At 41.0% G+C, this 27,210-nt stretch overlaps 2 protein-coding genes across 6 annotated transcripts in view; one reads left to right on the forward strand and one right to left on the reverse strand.

Annotated features, from left to right (window-relative positions):
* RPTOR (regulatory associated protein of MTOR complex 1) overlaps positions 1 to 27,210 on the forward strand; it is a 403,326-nt gene that overhangs the window by 157,458 nt on the left and 218,658 nt on the right. For all 5 annotated transcript variants that reach the window (XM_058561824.1, XM_058561827.1, XM_058561828.1 and 2 more), the window contains exons 4-5: positions 4,232 to 4,390; positions 19,490 to 19,636. In XM_058561824.1, coding sequence (XP_058417807.1) covers positions 4,232 to 4,390; positions 19,490 to 19,636 — 306 coding nt within the window. The remainder of the gene's footprint in view (positions 1 to 4,231; positions 4,391 to 19,489; positions 19,637 to 27,210) is intronic.
* On the reverse strand, positions 7,917 to 8,784 carry LOC131417837 (small ribosomal subunit protein uS5-like). The gene is given in 2 exon segments (XM_058561830.1): positions 7,917 to 8,431; positions 8,434 to 8,784. Coding segments are annotated over 2 exon segments (849 nt in total). The 5' UTR covers positions 8,768 to 8,784.

Consider the following 27,210-nt stretch of genomic DNA (forward strand, 5'->3'; position numbering starts at 1 on the left):
CGGCACACACCATCTTCATAACACACGTTACACAAAACAACTAGGGCCAGCCCTGCCTGCTGAGAGCTGGCCACCCTGGGGCCACCTCGAAGGGGCGGCTCCTTGGAGAGTAGCCCCATTTGAACGAGGTTCTCTCCAGTATAATTCCCTGTTACTGCTCTTGGCTGTAAATGAAAATGCTCTCAGTTCTGTTGTGCTCATAGGGAAAATAAATAGTGAATTCAGAACTCCTTTTAGCACCCATTAAGATTACTTTGTGATTCAGCCTCTCCATCTTTGCTCTTCTCTGCATGAGCCACCTGCAAGCCTTCCTGGAAGCAGGAAAAATACACACCCAGTGTTTTCTAGCACCCCTCCCACTCTGCTCCAGCACAGCCCAGAGTGAGACTCAGTGTTGCGCTTGTAATAACACTTGTGAGAGGCTGCTCCCTCCCTTCAGCCCGCGGGCCCTGTAGTTGTAGCTCGTGGTGCTAAAATATTCTTCTGAATACCTCTGGCTGTTTCTACCCACCCCGCCAGGATGCATTTTAAAAAGTGCTTATATCAAAAATGCATAGGTATTTATTTTAATTTACATAAAGGCCCAGATCAAAATGTCTACCAAGATGGCCTGTGGTTTGCTGCCAAGTTTGGTCATTACAGCAGCTGTGATTCAGAGAAAAATCTAAATTCTGGGTTTATACAGGTCATGTCACAGTGGCTGAGGTGTTGTAGCTGAAACTGTGGTTTGCCTGGGTCCTCTACTCCATCTGGTGTTTTTGTTGGGAGTGGGGACTCAGGAGGCAAAGAGGCGGCTGCTGCTGTGCTGGTTTGAAAGCGGTCTCCACAGACTGACCCCATCCCACTCGTCTGTAATTCTGTGTATCCTACCCTTTTGAAGATAGAATGTCTAGATAACTCTACTTCACACTTATTTTCTAACTTCACAATATGCTGGTGCAGGTGTGGTTTTGGAGGACATGTGTCCAAAGTCATAACATCTCAGTAAAATGTTTCCTTCTTTGCTCCCAGAACTGGATTTTCATTTATTAACTGCCTTCGTCTTGTTTAGTGGGATTAACCAAAATTCAGGTATTTAGAGCATTAAGACTCAGTGCCCTTTTTCTATCCTGCCCAGAGCACAAATAAGCAGTTTATCAGTGATGCGTCAAGAATGTTTTTCTGTATCGTTTTCTTAACTGTTTAATATGCAGAATTCCAAATAGCAAAGAGGAAAGAGTTGTTGATAAACATCTTAATTACCTACAACCTAGACGCAACAATTTTTACGTATACACTTTCTAATATTACGTTGAAATTCACTTATGTCACTTCGTCAGATAGGATTCATCATTTTGATTTGTCTCATTACCCATTATTGTAATCAGTGTCAATAAAACTCTGATTGTCACTCAACAACTAATTGCTGATAGCCAAGCATGTTGTGAGGCCATGCAAAGGATATAAAAATCAAGCCTGGTTCTGAAAGGCACACATGGCAGTGCACACCGTGTCTGTCCTCGCAGGGTTTACAGTCTCAGTGGAACTGAGGCAGCTGCACATGAACATACAACGAACAGTATAAGTTGGTTCAGAGAAAGAGAAGATTAGTCCTACTGTAGGGGTCCAGGAAGGACTTTTGCACAAGAGCTGGAAATTGAACTGGTGCTTCTAGAACACGTGCTTTAGGTGGGCTGCTTCAGGCCGAGATGCCAGCCTGGAGGAGCAATGACAGGACTGCTGCCTGGGCTGGGCATCGGCTCTGTGCCTCTCTGAATGCTACCGTGTCCTCAGCCCCTACTTCCACATGGACCCTGTCTCCCTGAGGGCCAGCTCTACTCTGGGAGAGCCCCTGCATGGATGCTCCACAGCCCTTCTGTCAGTGTCCAATTAATGCACATTGCCTCGATGGTGAAAATGAACTTGAAAACCTCGCATTATATGTTAGTTAGCTTTCCTGAGTCTCCTGTGACACTATTTCACGAGTAGCATTCCAGCCTGTATGGAGGAAACACTGGGAGGGAAGGCCACTTTGTTAGACCCTAGCCTGCTATTTCTGCACAGGGTTCTACAATTGTTCTGCAATTGGGTAGGGTTGCTATCCTTGGGTTAGTTTGCTTACAGGTGCAGAAAATGTCAGCCGTCTGGAAAAACTTTGTTTTTGAATTTCATCATTCTAAAGCTTTCATATTGATACATCCACTGATAACTTTCAGAGTACAGGATACAGTATATCACCAAGGATTTTATATTGTTATAAACTGCATCATTAGTATATATTTAATTAGATGAAAGCAAATGTTGTATCTCATATGTAGCGGGACTAATACTGTGCTAGTCGGGCTATGTTTTCCTGCTGTCCTGGCATGTAACACTTCCTTTTCCTTAGAAAGAGTAGGAAACCTTTCTTAAATATAAGTAGTGTGTCGTCCTAGGCCTTCTCAATGTCTGCTTTTCATCTCTGCTCCTTTCTTCTCCCTGCTTGTCTTCTGAAACAACATCAGCTGGTGCTTGCTGAGCGCACACTGTGTGCCAAGCCCTGTGGGAGGCGCAGGGCCGCAGTGGGACCCTGACGCTTCTGATGCAGGCTCTGCGCTGTTCATGTCCCTCCTTCTCACCAGTGTTTCTCTTCAGGTGATGTCACGGCATTGTCCTCACTTTTTTATTTAGCTTTTTAAATAAAGTTTTAACAGTGTATCAAAGTAATAAACACATACATTATTTTTTAAAAATCAGAACATAATCCTCACCTAGAGGCAAACTCTTTTAGCTGTGTTTTTCTAGTAGATACAGCCATATTTTAAAAGAAAATGTCTATGCTGCTTTTTATCAATTTAGGGCATTTTGATAGACTTCCTGGTGTGGTTTTCGTGCTTTTATACACATCACTTCCACTCTGCCATGCAATATGGTTATAGATTTACTTTTTCAGTTCCATTGTGAGTTTACCATTAAAAGTTCTTTGAAACCAGACAAGGAGAGATGAATACAAAGTGGAGAGACTCCTCTGTTGAGCCCCACATACCAATCGCCCAGCTTCAGCATCCTGGCCACACGGCCTTGTCTCTGCACTGGCCTGCCCTCCACGCTCAGAGGATCTTGAAGTTTGCACAGTTTTTAATGAAATAAAACCAGCATTTGTAACGTTATGACTATGTAAACACTGTTCACCAGAAAAGCCAGGAAACGTGTTTGGATCTAATTCTGGACTTTGTACCAGCTCCCTGGCCTGCTGGTCTCTCCAGGCCCCGAACTTCACCACTTTGACTAGTGAGATTCTATGGGAGACCTGGGTGTGTGGGAGGGCTAGATCCCAGGGTTTTCCTTTTTCAGTGTTTTCCTGGCTGTTCTTGTGTATTGGTTTTTCCACGTGAACTTCAGTAGCAACTTGTCTAACTCCATAAAATAGCTTGTTGTTATATTTATTGGGCACGCTTTGAATTTGTCGGTTAACTTGTGGAGAATGGAAATTTTAAGAATGTTGATGCATCTACCCCAGCAGGGAGCGTGTTTCTATGTTTCAAGTCTACTTCCATATTCTCCAACAGAGTTTTAAAAACTCTCCTTGTATGGGTTTTGTACATTCCTTGTTTTGTTTATTCCTATGTATTTAATCTTCTTTGTTGCTTTGTGGGTGGGAATCCTTACGTTTATGTCCTCTAAGCATTTATTGTTTGTATATATAAAGGCTATTGATTTTTGTATGTTAATTTTAGGTCCTGCTAATTCAGTGAATTCTTTACATCCATCAGCAAGGCACCAGGCAGGAGTAGGTGGGAGGGCGTATGAGTAGGGCAGATATGATGGAGCTAGAGAGGGCAGCTTGTTTCCTTACTCTGTTTTTTTTTTTTAGCTATAATGCTGTTGCTGCCTTGTATCACAGGTTCCTGTATTTAAGCAAATTGTCTCTTCTATGTTCCAGATAGTTTTTTCAACAGGATTCAGTGTTTCTGAGAAATGCTTTTGATATTACAGGGTCACTGCCTTTTAGTTAGTGTTCCCAAGTGACTGACTTTACATACTTATCTCATGTGATCTTCACAGTATTCAATAAATATTTGTTAAATGGATGAACTTTTACAACCACTCTGTGAAGTAGTCATTATCCGAGTTTGTATATGAAGAAACTTGGGGTCACTTGTCCAGGGTCAGGCGGCTATTAAATGCAAACTCAGAGTAAGGAATGGAGTATGTACTCCAGGTAGTCATTCCCGTGAATCCATCATAAGTTTCTTATTTTCTTCTGCAACAGGCCCGGTACAAGCAGAGCCTCGATCCCACCGTGGATGAAGTGAAGAAGCTTTGCACATCTTTACGCCGAAACGCCAAGGAGGAGCGGGTTCTCTTCCACTACAACGGCCACGGGGTGCCCAGGCCCACAGTGAATGGGGAGATCTGGGTCTTCAACAAGGTGGGCATGCCATCAGAGGTTCCTGGGAACCAAATTCATTTCTCGTTCTGCCAAAAAATTTAAGTTTTGGTGGTCAGCTGCAGATCCTGTTCATCCGTAGCTTTAACTGAACCATTAATGTTTAATCCGTTTCCACAATCCCAAATGCAGGAAGATTGAGTAGGACAATGGGCCAGTTCCCACCAGATGGTGGGAAGTTTTGGAATCATTTCTATTTCACTGTAAAAGCTGAAAAATAGGCACAACGAGTTGTTTCTGCTGTAAAATATGTTAATGAAATGACTGTCTGGAAAGTCATGAGGTATGGGTGTGTGATTTATTTTTCCCTGTGAGGATATGAGTTCTTGTAGTTCTTTGAGGAAAGACCTCAAGAATATCAGCCTTCTAGTTTGAACGATTACAAGATTTCTCAATTTAGTTAGAATCTTCCTTTGAGAATCAGTGATTTTCCTAGAAAATAAAATGGTGTAAGTATTCCAAAGAGCTAACAACAAGCAACCTTGCAGACAGAGCCTCAGCTCTGCCCTCTCCAAGGTCGACGTTGCTGGCCTCTTGCAGTTTCTTAATCAAAAGACTGTGGGTGAAAGCGAGGGGTAGATGACACCCCTTCCACCATCTTCCTGAGCTGTGAGTGGCAGGTTTCATCCCCTGTCCTACAGTGCGGGAACTTTGGCCCCCTCAGAGTAGCCAGGCTGCACTGCTCTTATCACATTGCTCATGAAAGGCACTACCTGGAGGTGTGCAGTGCCCAGCCTGTGGCCATTCCTTACGTGCTTAAATTTATATACAAGGGCATTGGTTTTGGGATCCAACAAACTTGAGTTCAGATTTTGGCCATACTGCTTTATTAGCTTTAGGACCATGGACAAACCATTAACCTTCCTGGACTTCTGTTTCAGGAAGCTGCTTCATAGTGTTGTAGTTAGGATAAAAGAGATGTAACATATAAAGTACGCAAGAAACCACTCAAATGTCCTCTATCTGCTCCTGTTTGGCACAAGTGGCCATGCAGTGTAGGCAGATGAAACAATTGGAGCGGCTAGAGGAAAAGGAATGTAGAAGGGTCTAGACCGAGCTCCTCCCTCAGAGGTAGTGCCGTCTCTTCCTTGTATGTATCTAGATAACAACTTAATTTTAATTATTTTTATTAAATACTGTATAGATTCAAAACTATAATTATAAAAGAAGTAGAATTTAAAGAAAAACAATATAACGAACCACCAGATATCGACCAGCCAGTTCAGAAAATGAACTTTAGGAGTCCCTCTGTGCCCTCCTTGATCTCATCCCTTTCTCTCCCCTTCCCCCCAAGATAAGGGGCACAGTGAGTTTTGAGTTTATCACCACCTTTCTTTCCTTTAGAGCCCCTCCTTGTGTGGCTCTCCAGACACATGGAGGTTGGCTGTTTTCTAGTTGATGGGATTGGGATCATTCTGCGCATGCTCTTCCCACTCAGTGTTATCCTGGGAAGATCTGTTCCCACTGCTGCTGTGGCTGAGTTTCCTCCCTTGCTTCCGCTGCCGGGGGTGGTGATGTTTCAGGACCCTCTCTGTGGATGGACATTTGGGTTGGTTCTCATTTTTGTCCTGATCTAAACGCCTGAGTGTTTCCATTACCCAGCCTCCACACCAACACTATCGTCAGGATTTTTTTTATCTCTACGAGTTTGGTGGGTGTCAAAGGATATATGGTGGTGTAATTCGAGTCTCCCTGCTGACTGTGAGGGTCACGCACGTTCTGATTGCTGTATTGGCCGTGTAGCCTTCCTCTTCTTGAAGTGCCGTGTCGTCTCCGTTTTTCACTTGGGTTGTGTGTCTTTTTCTTATTGATTTGGAGGAATTCTTGATATTCTAGACACTAATCCTTTATCATTTTTATGAATCGTGAATGTCTTCTCTGAATTTATGGCTCCATTTGTTGGTTGGTTTGTTTCTGTTCTCTTTATGGTGTCCCGTAGTGGACAGAAGTTCTTTACTTTGAAATGCTCAATATGGTCAGTCTTCTTTTATGGTGTGGACATTTTGTATCTTCTTTAAGAAGACTTTCCTTATGCCAAGATTGCAAAAGTATTCCACCGTATGTTCTTCTAAAAGTGTTATATGTTTGTCCATTACATTTAGGTCTTTAATCTGCCTGGAAATGATTTTTGTACATATTGTTAGGTAGAGGTTCAAATTTATTTTTTTTTTTGCAGGTGGATACCTACTTGTTCCATTACCATTTAATGCCAGTTTTGAACTAAATCAAGTTCCCACAGTGTGTGGGTATGTCTCTGAGCTCTCTCTTCTGTTCCATGGGTCCAGCTCTGTGTCGATGATTTTACTGAGTGCAGGTTTTCAGTGATTCTTGGTATTTGGGAAGGTGCATTTCCCCCTTTGTTCTTCAGAGGTGTCTTGGCCATTCTTGGCCCTTTGATCCTCCATGAAAATATTGAATCAACTAGTAAATCAATGGATTAGTGAGGGGAGACTCAATATCTTGACAATGTTGAGTCTTCCAAACTTTGCTCTTTTTAAGTGTCTACCAAGTGTATTTTATAATTTCATAAAGGTTTGTATAATTTGTTAGATATATTCTTAGATACTTTATATTTTTTGATATAGTTATAAATGTTTACCATAAAAATTATATTTTATAAGTTTTTACCAGGATGTATGGAAAGGCAGTTGATTTTTGTACATTTATTTTATATCTACTAATTTTGCTGTTCTCTCTTGTTGATTGTAATAATTTATCTGTACATACTTTTTGATTTTCTTAATAGACTGTCTTGTCATCTGCAAATAGTGGCAGTTTTCTTTCTTTCCTTCCAGTCTTCTACCTTTGATTGCTGTTCTTGGCTCACTGTGCTGGCTAACCCCTCCCAAGGAGTGAAGTCATGACTGGGGCGTCTTTGTTTCAGTCCTCATTTCCAAGGGAGTGCTTTAAAAGAATAAAAGATAAGAAAATCCCTTATCAGATTAAAAAATGACCTTCTATTCCTAGTTTATTTTTTATTAAATCATGAATATTGTTGCTGTTTTGCAAGCCATTATGTGTGTCTGTGTATAAGATGATCATGTGATTTTTTCCCCTTTAAAGTGGCAATGCATTGAATGATATATGATTTTCTAATATTAAATACACCTTTCATTTGTAGGATAACCCACAAATGTGTCATTATGAGTTATCTGTTTCATGCAGGGTTTAGTTTAGTTTGTTGGTATGTTTTTTTTTTTTTTTTAACAGGCTTAATTCACTTTATTTTTCTTGTATAAAACTAGGTGGTAGGGGCCGGCCCGGTGGCGCAAGCGGTTAAGTGCGCGCGCTCTGCTGCGGCGGCCCGGGGTTCGCTGGTTCGGATCCCGGGCGCGCACCGACGCACTGCTTGGCAAGCCATGCTGTGGCGGCGTCCCATATAAAGTGGAGGAAGATGGGCACAGATGTTAGCCCAGGGCCATCTTCCTCAGCAAAAAAAAGAGGAAGATTGGCGGATGTTAGCACAGGGCTGATCTCCTCACAAAAAAAAAAAAAAAAAAAAAAAAAACTATGTGGTAGCCACAGCTGGAGCCTGGGTCCTCTGTACGGAGACTCGAGTGTGGTTCTTTGTAAGACGGTCAGTGAATTCCTGATAGGGAGACTTGGTGAACACAGTCTCTTTCCAGAGGTCAGGGGTGAGATAGCTGTAGGTCTTGGAGATGGCATCAAAGGTGGCCTTGGCAAAGTTGCCCAGGGTGGCAGTGCAGCCCCTGGCAGAGGTGTAGCAGTCATCAATACCAGCCATCAGCAGCAGCTTTTTGGGCACAGGGGCTGAGACGATGCCAGTGCTCCTGGGAGCAGGGATGAGGTGCATCAGCACAGAGCCACAGTGACCCGTCACCTTGCAAGGGACAGTGTGGGGCTTGCCGATCTTATTCCCCCAGTAGCCTCGCTGCACGGGGACGATGGAGAGCTTGACAAGGATGATGGCCCCACGTATGGCAGTGGCTACCTCCTTGGAGCACTTAACACCCACACCGACATGTCCATTGTAATCCCCGATGGCAACAAAAGCCTTGAACTGGTCCGCTGGCCAGCACGGGTCTGCTTTTGCACCGGCATAATCTTCAAAACCTCATCCTTGAGGGATGCTCCCAAAAAGAAGTCAATTATCTCAGACTCCTTGATGGGCAAGGAGAACAAGTAGATCTCCTCTAAGGACTTGATCTTCATGTCCTTGACCAAATGACCCAGCTTGGTGACGGGGCTCCACTCCTTGTCCTCGGCCTTGCCTCCGCGAGCTCCGCGGCCTTGGCCACGACCCCGGCCCAGGACGCTGCTGCCGAAGCCTCCGCAGCCTCCCATTCCAGGGCCTCTGGGGCCTCCGGGCCCTGCCGCAGCACCGGCGTCATCCGCCATTTGGTGTTTTTCCTCAGAAGAAGCTGTTGATATTTTGTTTAATGTTTTTACCTCCCTGTTCATGAGTGAGATTGGCTTGGAATTCTTCTTTCTCTTGCCAGCTATGGATAATCAGTATAACTGTGGCCTTAGAAAATAGGTTGAGGGAATTTTCCTTTTTAGATGCACTGGAATAGTTTTCGTGAGATGTGAAGTATGTGTTGTCTGAATATTTGGTGGAATTTACACATAAAGCTGTCTGGCTGACATTTTGTTTGTGGAGAGATCCTTGACTACTGATTTAGTTTCTTTCATTGGTAAAGGGCTATTCGGATTTTCTATTTCTTCTTGAGCCAGCTTTGCTAACTTATTTTTGTAGGAATTTGTCCATTTCAGCTTAATTTTCAAATTTGTTGACAAAAAGTGACTCATAATATTCTGTTATTAATTTATCAAATTCTGAGTTAGTGATGTTACCTTTTTCATTCTTCATACTGATAGTTGGTCTTTTTTCTTGATCACTCTTACCAGAGGTTTCTGTACATTTCATTAGTCTTTTCAAAGAATCAACATTTGACTTTGTTGTTCCTCCAGCAGGGTTGAAAGAACAGTAGAATGAATACTTCTATACAGTTGTGTGCTGCATAACAACGTTTCAGTCAGGGACATATGGACTGCACTTCGACGGTGGTCCCATAAGATCAGTACTATGGAGCCTAGGTGTGTAGTAGGCTGTACCAGCTAGGGTTGTGTGAGTACACTCGTGATGTTTGCACGATGATGATATCGCCTAATGATGCGTTGCTCAGAACATGTCCCCGTCACTGAGTGACATGTGACTGTACCTTTCACCTGTATTCAGCAGTTAGCACTTTGCCACATTTGCTTTATGTCTTTCTATAGATAAACATTTTTTACCTTAACCGTTTGAAAGTTACAGACATGATGACACTAAAAACAATGATGTTTTTGTACATAACTTAATATCCTTAAATTGCTGAAGAAGTTTAACATCAATTCTGTAATATCATTTAACATAGAGTTCGTATTCAGATTTTCCCAGCTGTCTCAAAAATGTGTGTTAATAAGCACTGTTTGTTTGTTGATTTTGCTTTACATTTAAGATCCAATCCAGGTTCATGCATTGCATTTGTTTGTCATCTTTTTCAGTCTCCTCGAATACAAATCAGTCTCTTTGCCTTTTTTTCTTTATTGACATTGACATTTTTTTAGTGAGGTTATTTTATTGTCTTCCTATGAGTTAGTGTAGTGTACTGAGTTAGTGTAGTTTTAAATCACTTTTTTCTCTTTATTAATAGACTTTTTTTCTAGAGCAGTTTTAGTTTTATAGAAAAATTGAAAAGAAAGTACAGAGAATTTCCATACACTCTCTTTCCCTACCCAGCTGTCAATTTCTCCTATTATTGACATCCTGCTTTGGTGTTCCTACGTTTGTTACAATTGATGATCCAATATTGATACTTTATTATTAACTAGAGTCATAGTTTATATTAGGGTTCACTCTTTGTGTTGTACAGTGCCATGGGTTTTGCCAAATACATAATGTCATGTATCTACCATTACAGTATCATACAGAATAGTTTCACTGCCCTAAAAAATCCTCTGCTCCACCTCTCTCCCTGCTCTCCTCCCAACCCTGGCAACCACTGATCTTTTTACTGTCTCTACAGTTGTGCCTTTTCTAGAATGTCATATAGTTGGAATCATATAATATGTAGTCTTATCAGACTGGATTTTTTCAATTAGGAATGTGCATTTGAGGTTCCTTCATATCTTTTTGCAGCTTGATAGCTCATTTCATGGCTTTTTACCACGGAATAATATTCCATTGTCTGAATGTAGCACTATTGAAGGACACCTGGGTTGCTTCTGGTTTTTGGCAGTTAACGAATAATGGTATTTTAAATTTGCATGTGCAGGTTTTTGTGTAGACACGAGGTTTCTACTCATTTAGGTAAATTCCTAGGAGTGCCATTGCTAGATCAGATGGTACGTTTAGCTCTCTAAGAAACTGCCAAACTGTATTCCAAAGTGGCTGCATCATTTTGCATTGCCACCAGCGATAAATGTGAGTTCCTGTTGCTCCGCATCCTCCTAAGCATTTGTTGTTGCCAGTGTTTTGGATTTTAGCCCTTCTAATTAGGTGCATATTGGTATCTCGTTGTTTTAATTAGCAATTCTTTAATGACATATGCTTATTTGCATATGCATATATTTTCATATGCTTATTTGCCATCTGTATAATTTTCTTTGATGGGGTGTCCATATTTTTTGCCCACTTTTAAAAAGGATTATTTGTTTTCTTATTCAGTTTTAGCAGTTCTTTTTATATTTTGGATACAAGTCCTTTATCAGATAGGTGTTTTGTAAATATTTTCTCCTACTCTGTGACTTGTGTTTTCATTCTCTGAATGGGGGAATTGACTTTTTGAAGAGTTTAGACCAGTTATCTATCCTCTAGAATGTCCCACATTCTAGTTTAATTTCTTTGTTTTTTCATGAGTTTATATCAGACTGGATAAAAAGCAAGATCAAACTTTGTGCTTTCCACAAGAGATGCACTTTATTTTTTATTTTTTGTGAGGAAGATCAGCCCTGAGCTAACATCCATTTCCAGTCCTCCTCTTTTTGCTGAGGAAGACTGGCCCTGAGCTAACATCCGTGCCCGTCTTCCTCTGCTTTATGTGGGACGCCGCCACAGCGTGGCCTGGCAAGCGGTGTGTTGGTGCGGACCCAGGATCCGAACCCGGGCCGCCAGCAGCAGAGTGCACGCATTTAACCGCTATGCCACGGGGCCAAGATGCGTGTTAAATACAAAGACACGTGAAGGTTGAATGTAAAAAGATATACCATGGAAATACTACTAGTTAGGAGAGCTGGAGTGGCCATATTATTAACCAGAAAATAGACTTCAAGACAAGGAGCGTTGCCAGAGATGAAGAGGGACATTTCATAGTGACACACAGGTCAGGTCATCAGGAAGACGTAAATCATCCCAAATGTGTATATGCTTAATATGCGAGTTCAAAATACGTAAATCAAGAGTGCCAGAACCAATGGGAAAAAGAAACAAATCTGTAATTCTAGTTGGATACTTGAATTACCATCTGTCAGTAATTGGTAGGTTAAAACTGAAGTTAAAATTGATAGATAAAATTGATAATTAAAAACTTTCTCACCAAGAAAACTCCAGACATAGTATACTCTATTTTTTTCTAGAAAAAATCAGTTACTAATACAAAAGACCAGAACAATACTATCAATTGCTCTGACTCAATTAACATAAAACACCCAACCAACAACTGCAGGACACACATTCCCAAGTGCAGGGGGAGCCTTCGCCAGGATAGGCCATATGCTGGGTCATAAAAATGTCTCAGTGAAGTTTGAAGGATTGAAATAATGCAGAGTGTATTATTCTCTGACACAGAATTGCAATTGTAGGCTATCTGGAAAATCCTCAGATATTTGGAAGTTAAATAACACATATCAAAAAAGATATCACAGGAGAAAATAAACATAATTTGAACTAAACGATAATGAAAATATGACTTGTCAAAATTTGTAGGATACACCTAGAGTAGTGTTTACATGGAAATGTGTAGCCTTAAATCCTTGTACAGAAGGGAAGGAAGGTTTAACATTGAAATCTAAATGTATGCCTTTAGCAACTAGAAAATGGTGAGCAAACTAAACTCAAAGTAAGTAGAAGGAAAGAAATAATAAAGAGCGCGAATAAGTAAAATAGAGCACAGGCAGTAGAGAAAGTTAACATAGCTAAAATGTGGTTTTTTGAAAAGATCAGTAAAATTGACAAGTCTCTAGCTAGATAGATCAAGAAAAAAGAGAAGACCCAATTAATCAACATTTAGGAATGAAAGAAGGGATATCACCACATATCCTATAGACATTGAACAGATAGGAAATATTAATAATTTTATACCAATAAATTCAACAACTTAAATTAGATAGAAAATGCCTTAAAAAATGCAACTTAGCAAAAGTGACCCAAAATGAAGTAGAAAATCTGAATAGCCCTAAATCAATCAAAGTAATTGAACTCATAGTTAAAAACCTTCTTACATGTTTACTCATGGATGAATGGATATTTTTATTTAAATATCTTATCGCAAAATGTTTCCTGATCAGTCTTTATAAACTGTTAAATCTTAGATGGAAGAAAAAGGGTTTGGGAGATGTTATTCATAATGCATAAAATGTACAAGTGACACCAAAACTGGAAAGTGAATGTCCTCTATTTGCATCACACACTTGCACTGTCTACACCAGGGGTTCCTCAAGGTGTGGGTCCCAGACCAGCACCAGCAGTAATTTCTTGGGACTTATAAGAAATGCAGATTATTAGATACTCCTCCACCCCCTAAGACTGCAGAAGCCTGTTGTGGCAAGGGCCCTGCGATCTGCAATTTAACAAGCCCTGCAGGGCATTCTGATGCAAACTCGTTTGAGAACATCTGAAAAATTAATTACGATATTATCTAAGGGTTTATATCTCTTAGCATCAAGGAAATAATATTTTTTAAAAACTTTGAAGCTCTTAGATAGTCCAAAGTTTTCCAGCACTTCTCCTGAAGAAATAGAATTTTTACTGATAGTCTTCACTGTCGTAGGCAAAGATATAATGCTAGAAATCCTCAAAAAAGAAAGGTTGTGTTTACAGTCAAATTAACAGCTTTTGTTTTGGTCTCTGCTGCATTCTCAATATGGATAAAGTAACAGTTATAACAAATGATAAATGTGGTCTGGCACAAATAGTGCTTTTAAAAAATCACAAATATGTCTTTTTGATAATAGCACGTTTAAAAACCTTTATGATCCGTCTTTCAACAGAATTGGTAATGAGCTGTATACTAAACCAGAGTAAGAGGCATCTATTTGCTAGTGACATGCAATTTTAAAAAAACCAATAAATTCTATTATTTAAATAACATTTATTTAGAATTACTTGTGGAGTAAACAGTTATTTAACTGGAATAAAGGAAAGGCAGAGGAAGTATCAACAAAACCAATAAAGGGACTGAAAGTTTGTGCCGTATGTACGGACGATCATACGTCTGGAGTTGCTGACGGCTGCATTTGGCTCACAAGCACCTCTCCCCTGATACCTAATGTTTCTGGGCCATCTCCTCCTGCTGCCAGCTGATGTGTGTTCAGAGAACACACTTTAGAAGGAAGATGAATCATCTTCTAGCCCACGCTCCTCTGCTCTCCTCAGAGAACAGCTGCATGCATCACCTTTGCAGTCCAGGGAAAGCCAGGGTGACACATCCAGGTGTGACTGCAGTTCCTGTCTGTGAGGTGACAAGAAAGCCTGCGTCCTTAAGGGGCTCACAGGAAGCCCTCAGGAGGATGCCATTTTAACATGGCTCAGACTTCCAACTCACATTCTGAGTTCTTTGGCAGAAGATGTACTTAGAATCTTCTCGGAAAGGGGACGTTGCTTCTTTAGAGGTAGACCGCGTTACCTGGAAAACAAATTGCCCTTCTTTTCCCACCTCTTGTCGCAGTGCTCGACTGCCTCTGTGGTTAACTCAGTCTGCAACGACAGTCTGATGAAGCAAGTGGACTTTTTTTTTTTTTGATGTTTATAAACCTGACAGATAAAGTGGATTGTAATGAATAAATTATCTAAAAACCAATTGTGTTTCTTTGTTTGAAATGAAAACATGGCTTTGAATATGTTTTTTCAAGAAAAAGGAGAGGTGCTTTGATTAGGAATTCTCTGTACTTGTAGTTTTTGGTGAGGGAGAAACCAAACCATTGCCTGAAAGGCTCTGGGGTGTTCCAGGCGGCCTTTGGTGCACATGGGGGCTTCTGAATTCCCCAGCTTGTAGAGGTTGGCTCAGCTGAGGCGTCATAGGCACATTCCACAGACAGAGAGAAACAGGTGCACTTTGGATGCTGTTTCTGTCCTCTGCTCCTGCGTCTGCAGGCTCTTCCCTGGAGCAGCGAGGCTGTATTCTGTGGGCTGCCCTGTGCAGTTTTGCAGGGCTGTAATTCTGGCCTGAAGCTTGACAAACTACCCAGGATCTTTCTGAGATGGGAAATGAGGTCTACACGTTCTTGTTCTGATAAGGATGAGTTCTCAAAGGTGATTTTCCTCAGTGTGTTTTATAGCATTGATTTTGTATTCCTGAGGGGATACAGACTTCCAAGCTGCTGCCGTCTTACTAAACTTACCATGTACGGCTACTGCTTTCAGTGAAATGGTCTCTCCTCACAGGCAGGGGACGTTTCCCTCTCAGGGCACATTTGGCAGTGTCTAGAGGCCTTTTTGATTGTCACAACTGGGCTAGGAGGGAGTTCAAGTGCTGCTGGCAGTAGTGGGTCGAGGCCAGGGACGCTGCCAAACATCTTGCAGTGCCCAGGACGACCCTCGCACCGAGAGATTGGCCCCAGGTGCCCACAGTCCCAAGGCGGAGGAAGCAACCACAGAGGCATTTGCTTCTCAGCAGGCACTCCAGAGGCTGCCACGCACCACGCAGCCTGTCTGTGTGGAGGTGCATGGTGCATTCAAGCCGTTCTCTGGTGGAGCCTCACTGTGGATGGTGTAGGATGCAAGTCCCTCTCATAACTAAATATCATGAAGCCGAAGACCAGTTCAGAAAGTCCGAGGCTTCTTGCTGTGCTGTCCCTGGGATGAGCATTAGAAAATGGAGAACGTTCTGATAGCCAGTCGGACTGGGTGGCCAAGGATTCCACTTGAACCCTGTCAGTGGCCAGTGGTCACAGAGAATGGAAGGAAAAGTTGTTAATGGGTTTCCTAATGTATTAGTGCTTCATTATTTTAATGAATCAGCATTAATTAACTTTCGGAAATTTCAAAAGTAACTTTTGATGTTTGAGAAATATAAAAATTGCATTTCAGCTCAAAAGACAAGACCTCGGAACACAGTATGTCAAAATTTATTTTGTGCTTCTTTGCTACCTTTGGGGCCTTGGGGGCCTGTACCTAGAAGGCAGCAAAGATAACAGCTTCCACTTTTTCCTGACAATCATGCAGATGATGTGGTGGCGGGAATGTGGTCAGAACTGCACCAGCTGTAATTCAATGTTCCTGGCTGAGCCTAGAACATTGTGGGAGGTAAATAAACAGCACACAGAGTGTTGCCAACGTATAAAAATGCAATGGTTTCCCAAGCTGGTGCTAAAGTCCTTTTTCCTCTGAGTATAGAGGTGTTCCTGCCCAATTTGGCCCTTCTCTTCCCTAGCAGTGGGGGCTGCATGGCAACAAGTGTGTGGGAGGGTGCTGGGGGGAGGCACAGAGAGGGGCTCTCTTCCCCACTGTGTCTGGGGATATGGTTATTCATGTTTTGCTCTGTCTAATGGAGCATTTGGTGAAGACTTTTTACTTATACAGATGATATGTAATACCTGCTTGTTATAAAATATTGAATGAACCTAGAAATATAGTAAACCCTGGAGGTTACCCTTTCCTCGCTCCTTTTAATAGTTTGTGTGCATTTTGTCTTTTTAAAAAATACAAGTAATATCTATTGTAAAAGATTCCAAAAGATTAACGCAGAGTATTAAAAGAAATAGATATGATTCCCTCACACCCTCATGTATACCTCCACCTCCCTAGACAGGGTAAACAGCCCTCAGCGGTTTGATATTTATTCTTTCAGAACCAGTTATGTGACCTAGTCATTCAACACACGCTGACTGAGTTCTCATTCTGTGTAGAGCAGTGCTCATGTGCGAGTGGTGTGATGCTTTACACACACAACTTTTCCTTTTCTTCCCACAAAATGGGATCATATTATCTGTGATGTTCTAAAACTTGCAGTTTTAAAATCATAATAAACCTCTGACATCTTTCCGTGGAAATACATATGAATAACCTCCGTCTTTTATGGCCGCATGGTGTTATAATATGGATGTGTGGACCCTCCTTTGCATAATGATTCCTTTGTATTGGATAAATTAGGATCCAGAGTAGGCTGTGATAGTCCGCGTGGGCCATCTGGGCCTGCTGTGGCGTTGACATGACGTGGGACCCGGGCGCCTTCCATCACACAGCTCTACTATCCCTCTGCTCTTGTCCTCTCCATGGTCAAAGATGGCTCTCCATCTCCGCATTCCCTCCCCGGGGAAGGAAGAGAGGAAGGGGTGAGCATGAGGGCAGCACTTATAATTTGGACACTTCACTTCTGATCATGTCCCATTGGCCAGAATTTGGCTGTGAGATCAGACTTAGCTGCAAAGACAGTGGGAAATGTGCTCAGCTAAAACTTCCATTGGTGAAGAGGAGGGAGAAAATAGATATTAGACCAGTAGCCTCTTCCCCAGTGGCATTTAGATAGGTTACAGGTTTTACCAGGAAAAATATTGTTCGTCCTTGTACATAACGGTTCTGTGTACAGATGCAAGTCTTTCTATAGGATGGACACCTAGACATCAAAAGGGATGTACATGTAAAATTTTCAAGTATGCCAGATTGCCTTCCAAAAAGCTTCCTTAATTGACTTTCCCACCAACGATGAACCAGTGCCCTGTGAACACATCCTGGTCAACATGAGGTATTATTCATCTTTTATATTTCTTCCCATTTTGCTGGATGAAGGTAGATAGATAGATAGATGATTCTTATTGTTTTAATTTGCGTTTGAATGATTAATCGAGAGGATGAAACTTTTCATAATCATTGATCATTCATGTCTTTTCTACTGTGAATTACCTGTTTGTGTCTTGTTTCTTGTTTTTGTTTTGTCTTTTGTTGATCTGCAACAGAAGCTTATATACACACATGCGTTCTAAATATAAATCCTCCATCACATATGTTGTACCTACTTTATTCTTGGTATATATTTTTCTCAGAATTATATAATTTTTATGTTATTATATTTTTCTTTAAGGCTTCTAGGTTTTGTGACTTGTTTAAGAAGGACTTTCTTGCACCAAAATAAATAAAAGTCTTTTATTCTGCTTTTATATTTAGTTTTTAAATCTATCCTGATTTTTTGTGTGTGAGTCTCAGATAGCAAGAACAAACAGTTAGATTTTGTAGTATCACTTACTGAATTGTTCATTCTTGCCTTTACTGCATTCAAATGCCACCTTCATTACAGTTATCTATGTGGGTCTATTTCTGGACTTTCTCTTCTGTTGATTTGTTTGTCTTGCCCTCCCCAACATCGTCCTGTAATTACCATAGACTTATAGTATATTTAATATCTGGTAGTGTGAGTCCCTGCTGATTATTCTTTATTAAAAAAATTTTTTTTGTTTGCTATTCCTGTGCATTTCTTTTCTGCACCAACATTAGAATCATCTTGTCAAATTCCATTGAGAAAACGCCTGCCGGTACTTCGATTGGGCTTGCCATTGCCTCTGTAGCTTCATTAGGGAAGAATTGACGTCTTTAGAATCCTTCAGTGAGAGTTCCTTGAGAAAGGGCATTTCAGGTGCTCTCTCACATCGTGCAGTGTTGACAAATAAGCACCAAAGGAGGGTGGTTCAGTAACGTGAAATGGCGTTGTGTAAGTAGAGTCGGTCCCCTCGTGGTGCAGCTGTCTGCGCTCCGCGCACACCCATGCTGCTGGCACGTCGCCTTGTCCTGTCTGTGACGGCTCTTCCATCTGGTGCTTTGCTCTGCACGTCGGGAAACCTCTGCCGTCTGGCTTCCTCGACGCCACACTTCCCTGGGCCTTGTTTGGTCCTCTCGTCTTCTGACCTTTTTCCTGTTGCGTTGTAAACAATCTTCTTGGCAACACCAGAGGCAGTGTTTGTGGCTCAGCTGCTGGGAAACGCAGTCCCCTTTACTGTAAGTGCACAGCGTTGATTTCTGCCAGAGTTTCAGCACTTAAACTATTGGTGCATAGGAGGGTAAATAAGTGATGGTGTTCTGTGCAGAAGAACTGCTTAATAATGTTACCTTTGAGTGAAAATTTTAATAGTTTCTCTGGTGAGATGAGGAACGTTCTTTTCTACATTTACCAGTAATTACTGGAGTGTTTTCGAGTACTGAACAGTACAGTGTGTCCAGAAAAATATTTCACTTAGTGGATTCGTGTTAATAGATTATTTTTCTGTGATTTGAAAAAAAAATCACAGGGCCAAATCCACTTGTACCCCTTAAGTGTGATTTTTAAAAACATCATCTAGAGGAACGAGTTCTTATGGGTATCTCTGAAATGAAAGGGACAATGGGGCAAACATGTAAATTTGAGGACCTGATCAACTCTTTAGAGCTCGTCTCCTTTATAAGCGAGGTGCACGTTATATTACCTGAGCACAGAGAAGTCACAGAGTAAAACAGTGAGAAGGCAGTGGTGCACATAGTACGCATGTCCATAGGTTTATATGAGAAAGCTGTGGTTTGGTGGTGAGGAGGTGGGAGAGGAAGAGTAGATAATGAAGGTCTCCAATAGGATACGTGGAGGGTAATTTCACAGTGGGAATGAGCCGCATTCCCAGGAGACAGCGAGCCGCTGAACTGGGTGGCAACTGCAGAGGAGTCTGGGGCTGGGGATTGAACTGTGTCAGCCGTCCAGCACTCCCACTGCTGGGCAAAACAGCATATGGGCCGAAGGTGGAGAAGCTGTTTGCTGTTATTTATGGTGAGTAGAAATGATAGCTCAAGAACTCGCTCTGCAGCCAGGCCCAGCATGTTGTCCCTTCCTTGACGTGCAGGTGCTGGTTAGCAAGGCAGAGTTCTCAAGGTATAAGTGACACGGTGCACTGTGTTTTGTTTTCCAGAACTACACTCAGTACATCCCTCTGTCTATATATGACCTGCAGACATGGATGGGCAGCCCGTCAATATTCGTCTACGACTGCTCCAATGCTGGCCTAATTGTCAAGTCCTTCAAACAGTTTGCTCTGCAGAGGGAGCAGGAGTTGGAGGTGAGGCACTTAAACGCCCAAGGATTGGGGCTGAGTCTTTGTTTTGTTTTCTCTGGGGTGGGGTGGGGTGTTTGGCTCCGTGTGGTGCTTCCTTTCATTCTTAGAGTGGAGAATTGTGCAGTGTGCCAGGTGTTATATTCGATGACAAAGAACTTGGGAGGTCCTGGGTACAAGCTTGTAGGCTTATTTTTACATCTCATTTTACTCAGTGTCTTTTTTAATCTGAACATTAATTAAGTGATAACATTAATAGAGTTGATTTGTGCTCCATTGGTCTCTGCCTCTGAGATATATGTTAAAATAAAGCAGACATTCATTTTAGGAGAAATGGACCCACATCTGGGCACAATCTTCAGTTCCACTAGCAGCTTTGTTATTGCCCCAATTCTGTTTTCTTTTGTGTTAAAAAAAAAAACAACAAACAAAAACCCACTAAGCTAAATACAGAAAATAAACCAAAACAGCTGCCATTGGTAGCTTCTGTTGAAAGAACTAGAGAGCCAGTGCAGTGCTCTGCTCGTGAAGAGATGTTTTGCTTGGTTGTTTTAATTAATATTTGATGTTTGAATTAAACAGTGAATTCTAAAGAGAAATTGAAGAGGTGGTTTCAATTAAGAGGCCTCCATTCTGTGGCCTGCACAAGAGTATGAGAATAAAATATTCCTCAGCCTCAAGGGGGTCATGAATTCCAGTTGGTTGCAGTGCAGGAAATTCTCAATTCAGGAGCAAAAATGGTCCAGAGTACATGTTTCCCCAAGCCTTTTTGGGTCTATCCAATTTTAATGTATTGTTATGTTTTTCACATTTCATCAGAGGATATTGTTGTCATACAGTTTAATGTTTTATGTTTATAAATTGTCCTTATGCAGAACATTGCATAAGAGTAACTGATGTATAAAATGCCCTTTGTCCTTGAAAATGGAACCAAGCACCACAGTTGTTATTTTTGCATTCTATAAGAAGAGAAAGGGAAGATCATATCATCAAATTTTTACCTTGCTTTTGGGCATTTCTTCCAGGTTTACCCAAGGGATAGGTTATCTGATGAGCACTAAAAAAAAAACTCAAAGCACAGAGAGGTAATTTGCTTTTTCTTACATCAAGTAATAAGTATTGCCAAAAAAATTGTTTTTTTCATTTATAATACGTAAATAAAAATGCCAAAGAATCCTGCCTGATTTTTATACCCTATTTATGAGCTTCAGGGTGGTTAAGAAAGACCAGTAAGTCAGGCTTAGTTAATTAAAACATGTTAAATATGGCCCCTCTCCCACGCTTTTCAGCAGAAAGAGAGCATTTCTCTCTCGTGCATGAGACTAAATATTTTCTTTCCAGCACTTTGAGTATCTGCTCCATCAGTCCTGTATATGTTCTCTCTATGTTGCCAAGGATTAATCAGCCTAGGAAACAGTTCATTTATTAAGTGCAACAAAAAAGATTTCCATGAATCTTTTTTAGGAAAAAAAAATGTTTAATTGACTGATTCCTCATGGAGGAGAGCAAATGAAAAATTCGTTATCTGAAGTGGCAAAGAGACAGCAATGCAAAGTTCTACCATATGTTCTATAATTAGCTCTGACTTTTATCTTCATTCTTTTTTTTAATTACAGTGTAGATAAGTCTTATATTTTTCCAGTACACTTACTGTTATTGGCTATTGTTCATTTGGTCTCTTGCATAAAAAGCGGAAATTAAAATGATAAAATTGGCTCCCAGCACATATCTTAATGTTCATGTTAGTCATTTTATTATCTGCTGTAGAAACAGCAATCCTATGTAGCCTCTTAGGTTTATTCTTTTAAAAAATTCTTTCGCTCTCTACGGTTGGCCAAATTCTATGTAAATTTACAATACATTTTAACACTTTTATTGGGTAAATGATAACTTGTGAGTTGAAAGAAGTTGGCAGGTAAAATGGTTTGTGCTGGTGTTTAAAGAATAAAGAGGGTAAGAAATGATTAAATATAATGCAAGAAAATGGTTACTTGGACTAGAAAGCCTCCAAGTAGTAAACATGAACACAAATATGACTGACGTGATTATCAGCTTTGTATTCTTAGTCGCACAGCACTTGTGCTGGGACCAGGAGGTGTAGGTATTGTGGACACCCATCTCAGAGGAACGCGGCAGGTGAGGCAGAGAACTGCTTTTTGAAAGTGCAACGTAATTGATCGCACATAACTGAAACTTCATCCTAGCCAGGAAACGCACAGCTGTCACTCCGTAATCTTCTTTACGTTTCTCATTGTGTCACATTGCTTTGTAATTTGAAAAGTAAGGAAAATCTTCAAATCTCTCTGCTTTCAATGTTCTTTTTAAAATAAGTATTTTTATTTTTACCGAATTAGTATGCCATGATTTTAAAAATCAAATAGTACGGAGGCCTTACAATGAATGAAATAGTTCCTGGCCCCACTCCTCCCTAGCCAAGACTGCTACTGAAGAGAAGCTCCTTGAACTGTTCGTGTTTCTAGTTCCTCCAGTGAGTATCTCTACAAATATAAATAAGATGCTTATACTACTGCTTCTTGACTCATAAATTTTAGGTTATCTGTGGGCTTTCTGTTGTCATACAATGCAAAAACAGAGCTGCCGTTAGTAAATTGTATTTAAAGAATTGAAGAAACTATATAGAACTTTGATAGTAAAGAGACATGTTACATGGTAGTTTTAAGTCGTATTTGTTGTTTGCATTAAATAGTGAATTATAAAGAGAAATTGAAGGGGGGTGGGCCACTAACTACTCCCTCCTATTTCCTCACTGCCACTTAGTTATAATACTCTGTCTGGATTCTCTAATACTTTGCAATTTTAACTATGTTTTTATTTCTAGTTTCATCAGTGATCAGTAGTATCTTTTGGTTTTTATGCTCTTAGCTTGCTTGGACTTGCTTTTTTTCCCCATCTTTTTTTTTTTTTTGGTGAGGAGGATTAGCCCTGAACTAGCATCTGTATCCATCTTCCTCTGCTTTGTATGTGGGACGCCACCGTAGCATGGCTTGATGACCAGTGCGTCAGTCCACACCCGGGATTCAAACCTGTAACCCTGGGCCACCGAAGCGGGGCTCGTGAACTTAACCACTATGCCTCCAGGCCGGCCCCCTTGGACTTGCTTTTGTCTCTCTACCTTTGAAACTCTGTCATCTGCACTTTTACTTTTATGACTATCTTCTGTTCTTTGACTAAAATTAAGCCTCCATGCTTGTGTCTGGGTTGGTTCTAAAACATGACAAACATTAAACCTCGATTTAACCTTGATTATGACCATGTAAATATTGTTCATTGAATGACTAAGTAGGGTGCTATGACTTCCATTTTAATCACAGTTTTTGTTTGTTTCTTTTATTTTATTGGAAATTTTCTCTTTTCTTCTTGACTTAGATCTTTAATAAGGATAGCATCAAATCTCAGAAAATGCCCTTTTCCCAATGTGTCTTCCTCCCCAGCTCTCAACTGCCACATCCAGGTGATTGTTCTAAGCAGACCTGCTCCGTAGCCGTCGACCTGGGATTTCCCTTATGGCTCTCCTGGATGCATCCACTATGTTCTAGATCCCACCTCCTCCTCTCTCTTGATTTTCTCTTTTGTTTTGCTACGGCATATCCACAAATAACAACCTCAGGAAGGATGTATAGGAGTAATCTTTCTCAGACCTTAGATGTTTGCATTTGGAATGCTTTCAGCTATAAGTAATGAAAAATCTCACTATAGGTTTTTAAACAAATAACAGTTTGTCTTTTTCACTAAAATCTGTGAGGCAAATGATTTAATTATTCAGCAATGCCACTGGGGACCCAAGCTGTTTTTATCTTCCCACTCTGGCTTCCTTAGCGGGTTGATGTTTTGTCTTGATGGTTACAGTGTGCCCACCACAGCTCCGGGCATTTCATCTGTCTTTGAGCAGGAAGAGGTGGAGAAAGGCAGTGCCAGCGCATCTGTCTCTCTCACGAGGAAAGCAGAGCTGACGTCCCCTCTATCTCTCCAGCTAGAGCTGGACCACGTGGCCACCCACCTGTAGTTGGGAATGGGAATTGGATTATCTGATGATGAGTGTCAGCCAGATTGCGTGTGTAAAATGTCTTCATTCTAGCCACATGCATTATTGACAGTTTGGGAACAGAATTTTAGTCTATTTCCACTAAGCAATATCATTCTTACTTCTTGCAGTGGATGAGTAGATGTACTTGAAAAGTCTGCCCCCTGGCCTCGTTGTAACTGTAACCAGGAATCCAGAGGTACAACTACCTACATTCAGATAAAAGCTGTAGAAAGATATTTATATTCGTGGTACACAATATATATGTTGAATGAGTTGGAGAGAGAGAGAGAAAAAGAGAATTCAAATATTTTTGAAGCAACTTTTATCTCAGATATTAAATCTTTGGTCTATAAACTAGAACGGATGACTAAGTCTCAAACAGATTCTCTTTGAAATGGTCTTTATAAAGTTTTATCCATCAATTCTGCTTCTAGTGGGTGTTTCCCATGGGCAGTTATAGCGCTTTACTGAAGACAGCAGTAAAGCATGGAGTCAAATCTAGGCAATTTTTCTCCTTTTCTTTGGAGGCAAGTGAGTGGGTTGATGTCTAGTGGTAGGAACAATAGTGCCTCTTCTTGTACGAAGACAGATTGGCTGAACCATGCCTCAATAACACTTGGTCCTGAACATAACTGTCTTCCCTGATGTAGGACTAGAGCACAGACAGTTTCTTGGTGGCAGCCATGGCAGTAGTATGAGAATTCTACCCCAAGAATTGTTGCCATGTTTTAGGAAGGGGCTTTTATTAAAGTTTAGTCCATCACCCTGGTGGCATCATTCTCGTCTCTTACTACTTGTTTGCACTTTGCAGGACTTTTCTCATGATGCCTCCAAGTAAATCATGTTTTTATCCGACATTCTCTAAACACTATTATATGACCCACTCCTATTAGCTCTAGCAGTACCATCCAGCATCACAGAAGCTTGTGAAACAGACACTTGTTTTATTTTTTTTATTTTTATTTTTTTTACAATCACCGTCATTTATTGAGCACATACTAAATTCAGCTTTCTGTTTTAATCACTTTGCTATATTATCCGCCTTATTCTTATGTTACTATAAGAAAGTCATTGCTCTTCTGAAACAGAACCCTACAGAAGTTATTGAACTGACCTGAGCCTTTATTGCTAATAATTAATGGCTGATGTGATTCAAAGCCAAATATATGATTCCAAATGCTACTTTCTTAACCATTATACCCTACTGCTTTGCAAATATTCTTGACAAATATAAAGATTAAAAAGCAATCATTTTAATGTGTTGGATATTCTGTTTTGTAACAAGATTCCTTTGTTTTTAATTTAATTTTATTTTTTTGTTTTTGTTTTTAAATTTTTTGTTTATTGCAGTAACCTTGGTTTATAAGATTGTAAAAATTTCAGGTGTACATCATTATACTTCTATTTCTGCCTAGATTACATCATGTTCACCACCAAAATACTAATTACAACCCATCACCACACACATGTACCGAATTATCCCTTTCACCCTCCTCCCTCCCCCCTTCCCCTCTGGTAACCACCAATCCAATCTCTGTCCCTATGTGTTTGTGATACTTGTTTTAATATTGAGAAACAAACTTGGTTCTGCAGCATCACTGAATCCGCAATGACTTAACCACCCTATTTTCCATTTTGAAATTCTGTATTTGAACTGATATATAATACATTATCCTCATGTACCCATCACTGTGACTAAACTTTGTCAGATATTTAAACTAAGTAATTCTGACAAAAATGACTAACAGCAGAATCTTCAGGTTTCTTCGTAAAATGTTAAATGTGCATCCCATAGAACTAAATAATTCATATTTTGAAATCTTATGGTTCCTTTGCTACTGCTATAGACAACATGTTGCATGGGTGTCCATGGAATTTGCAACAGAAGTCAACTCTGTGTTAAAAATGTTACTATTTGTAGTGTTATGATGTCTGTCTGTGATTTCACAGGGTGGTCCTGAGGTTATCTGTAGGAAGGTATGTGTCTTGCTCACTGTTTACTAGATGGAATTTTCGGGCGTGAATTTATCCCTCGTCGACTTGCTGTTGTCAGGGTGTCTGTCACTTTAGCATAGGGATCCATGGTGCTGATTCTGCAAGAGCTCAAGGCTTGTGCATCTGTATCTTTCACGTTATAATTTTTTTCATATCTCCTATTCTTTTTTCTTCTGAAATTTTGTGGTTATCACTTGTGGGTGGTAGGGAAATGAGAAGTCCGTCCTGTGATAACTTTATTCATTTTCTCCTTTAATTTTTAAATGACACAATATGTGGGTTTGTAAAAGATGTCCTCCTCTTTTCTAAGTCATCTCCATGTCCTTCAATGTAAATTTTTCTCTTATGGTTTATTTGGATTATTCTCTTTTATACTGGAGGCTTATGTCGATTCTTTGTTGTTTGTCATATTTAAGAATGAAGAGAAACTCCCCACTGTTGTGTGTGTCTGTGGGTGGGAATTGTCACCAAAGGGAAGGCAAATGGGGAGCTGGCCGTACATGGGGTCCCCAGAGTCACAGTGCAGAGGGTGTTATTTTACTGAGATGTTCACAACTACACCAGCTACCCTAGTTTTCCTCAGATACATCAGTCAACTCTATTTAGAGAAGAAGACCTCTGAGTGCTTTCTGGGGAGGGGGTGGTGGGTAGTTGCAGGACACCTGGCTTCAGGCACACAGGTAAGCAGTGGGCTGTTAGTGGGTCTTCAGGCACCCCGATCTTTCTGCCCAGGCCACTCCAGGCTTTGGCCGGTGCACCCCCTGCCCCTTCTGCTGCTCTGCACACACCTGGGACAGGTTCACGGCCTCTTTTTAATAAAGGCTGGCCAAGTTCACCCTTCCATACCTTACATTTTATGAATAGTAAACTGTAAGAAGTCATAATAGCGAAAGTTTTCAAAACAAAAATTGCTAAGAAACATATAATGTAATTGAAACTCTCCCTCTCTCTCTCTTTCTCTCTCACACACACACAAAAGAGAGTCACATTTATATTTAAGAAGAAATCCTACCATTTCAACTGTTTGTAGGAGAGTAGGGAGGGGTTAATCTAAAACAAATACAGCAGAAATCCCTTTAATTGGTATCCACACAGCTACCGCCACAGTGGCTGGCTGGGGAGAATAAAGCAATTATGGAGGTAAAGAATCCGGTAGGGGTGGCTGGTCCTTGAGTGCTCTGGTGAGCTGACTTGCTAACCAGAAAGTGGGCGGGGGTGTAGAAAAGCGGTAATAATCGAAGCAGCCTCCAGAAAATCAGGGCCCTTCCTGCAAGTGAGAGCTGGGAGGAGAGGGGCAGCACAGGGTGGAATGGAGGCCCCAGGGGCGGCACAGGCAGAGCATGGGGCCAGGGCCCCACGCTGGGGCTGAGTGCCTGGCATGGCTTCCGCTGTGGGTATTACTACCTGTCACTCGTGTGACGTTTTCTACTCTGTAGCATGTTTTTACGTTTTATCCATCGTCAGCCTGCACAGTGGAATGGTACACAATCAGTCTCCCAGCTCTTGACCGCCACTGTGCACCTGTGCACCGTCCCTTCTG

Source organism: Diceros bicornis, chromosome 18 (assembly GCF_020826845.1).
Source record: "Diceros bicornis minor isolate mBicDic1 chromosome 18, mDicBic1.mat.cur, whole genome shotgun sequence".
NCBI classification, from domain to species: domain Eukaryota; kingdom Metazoa; phylum Chordata; class Mammalia; order Perissodactyla; family Rhinocerotidae; genus Diceros; species Diceros bicornis.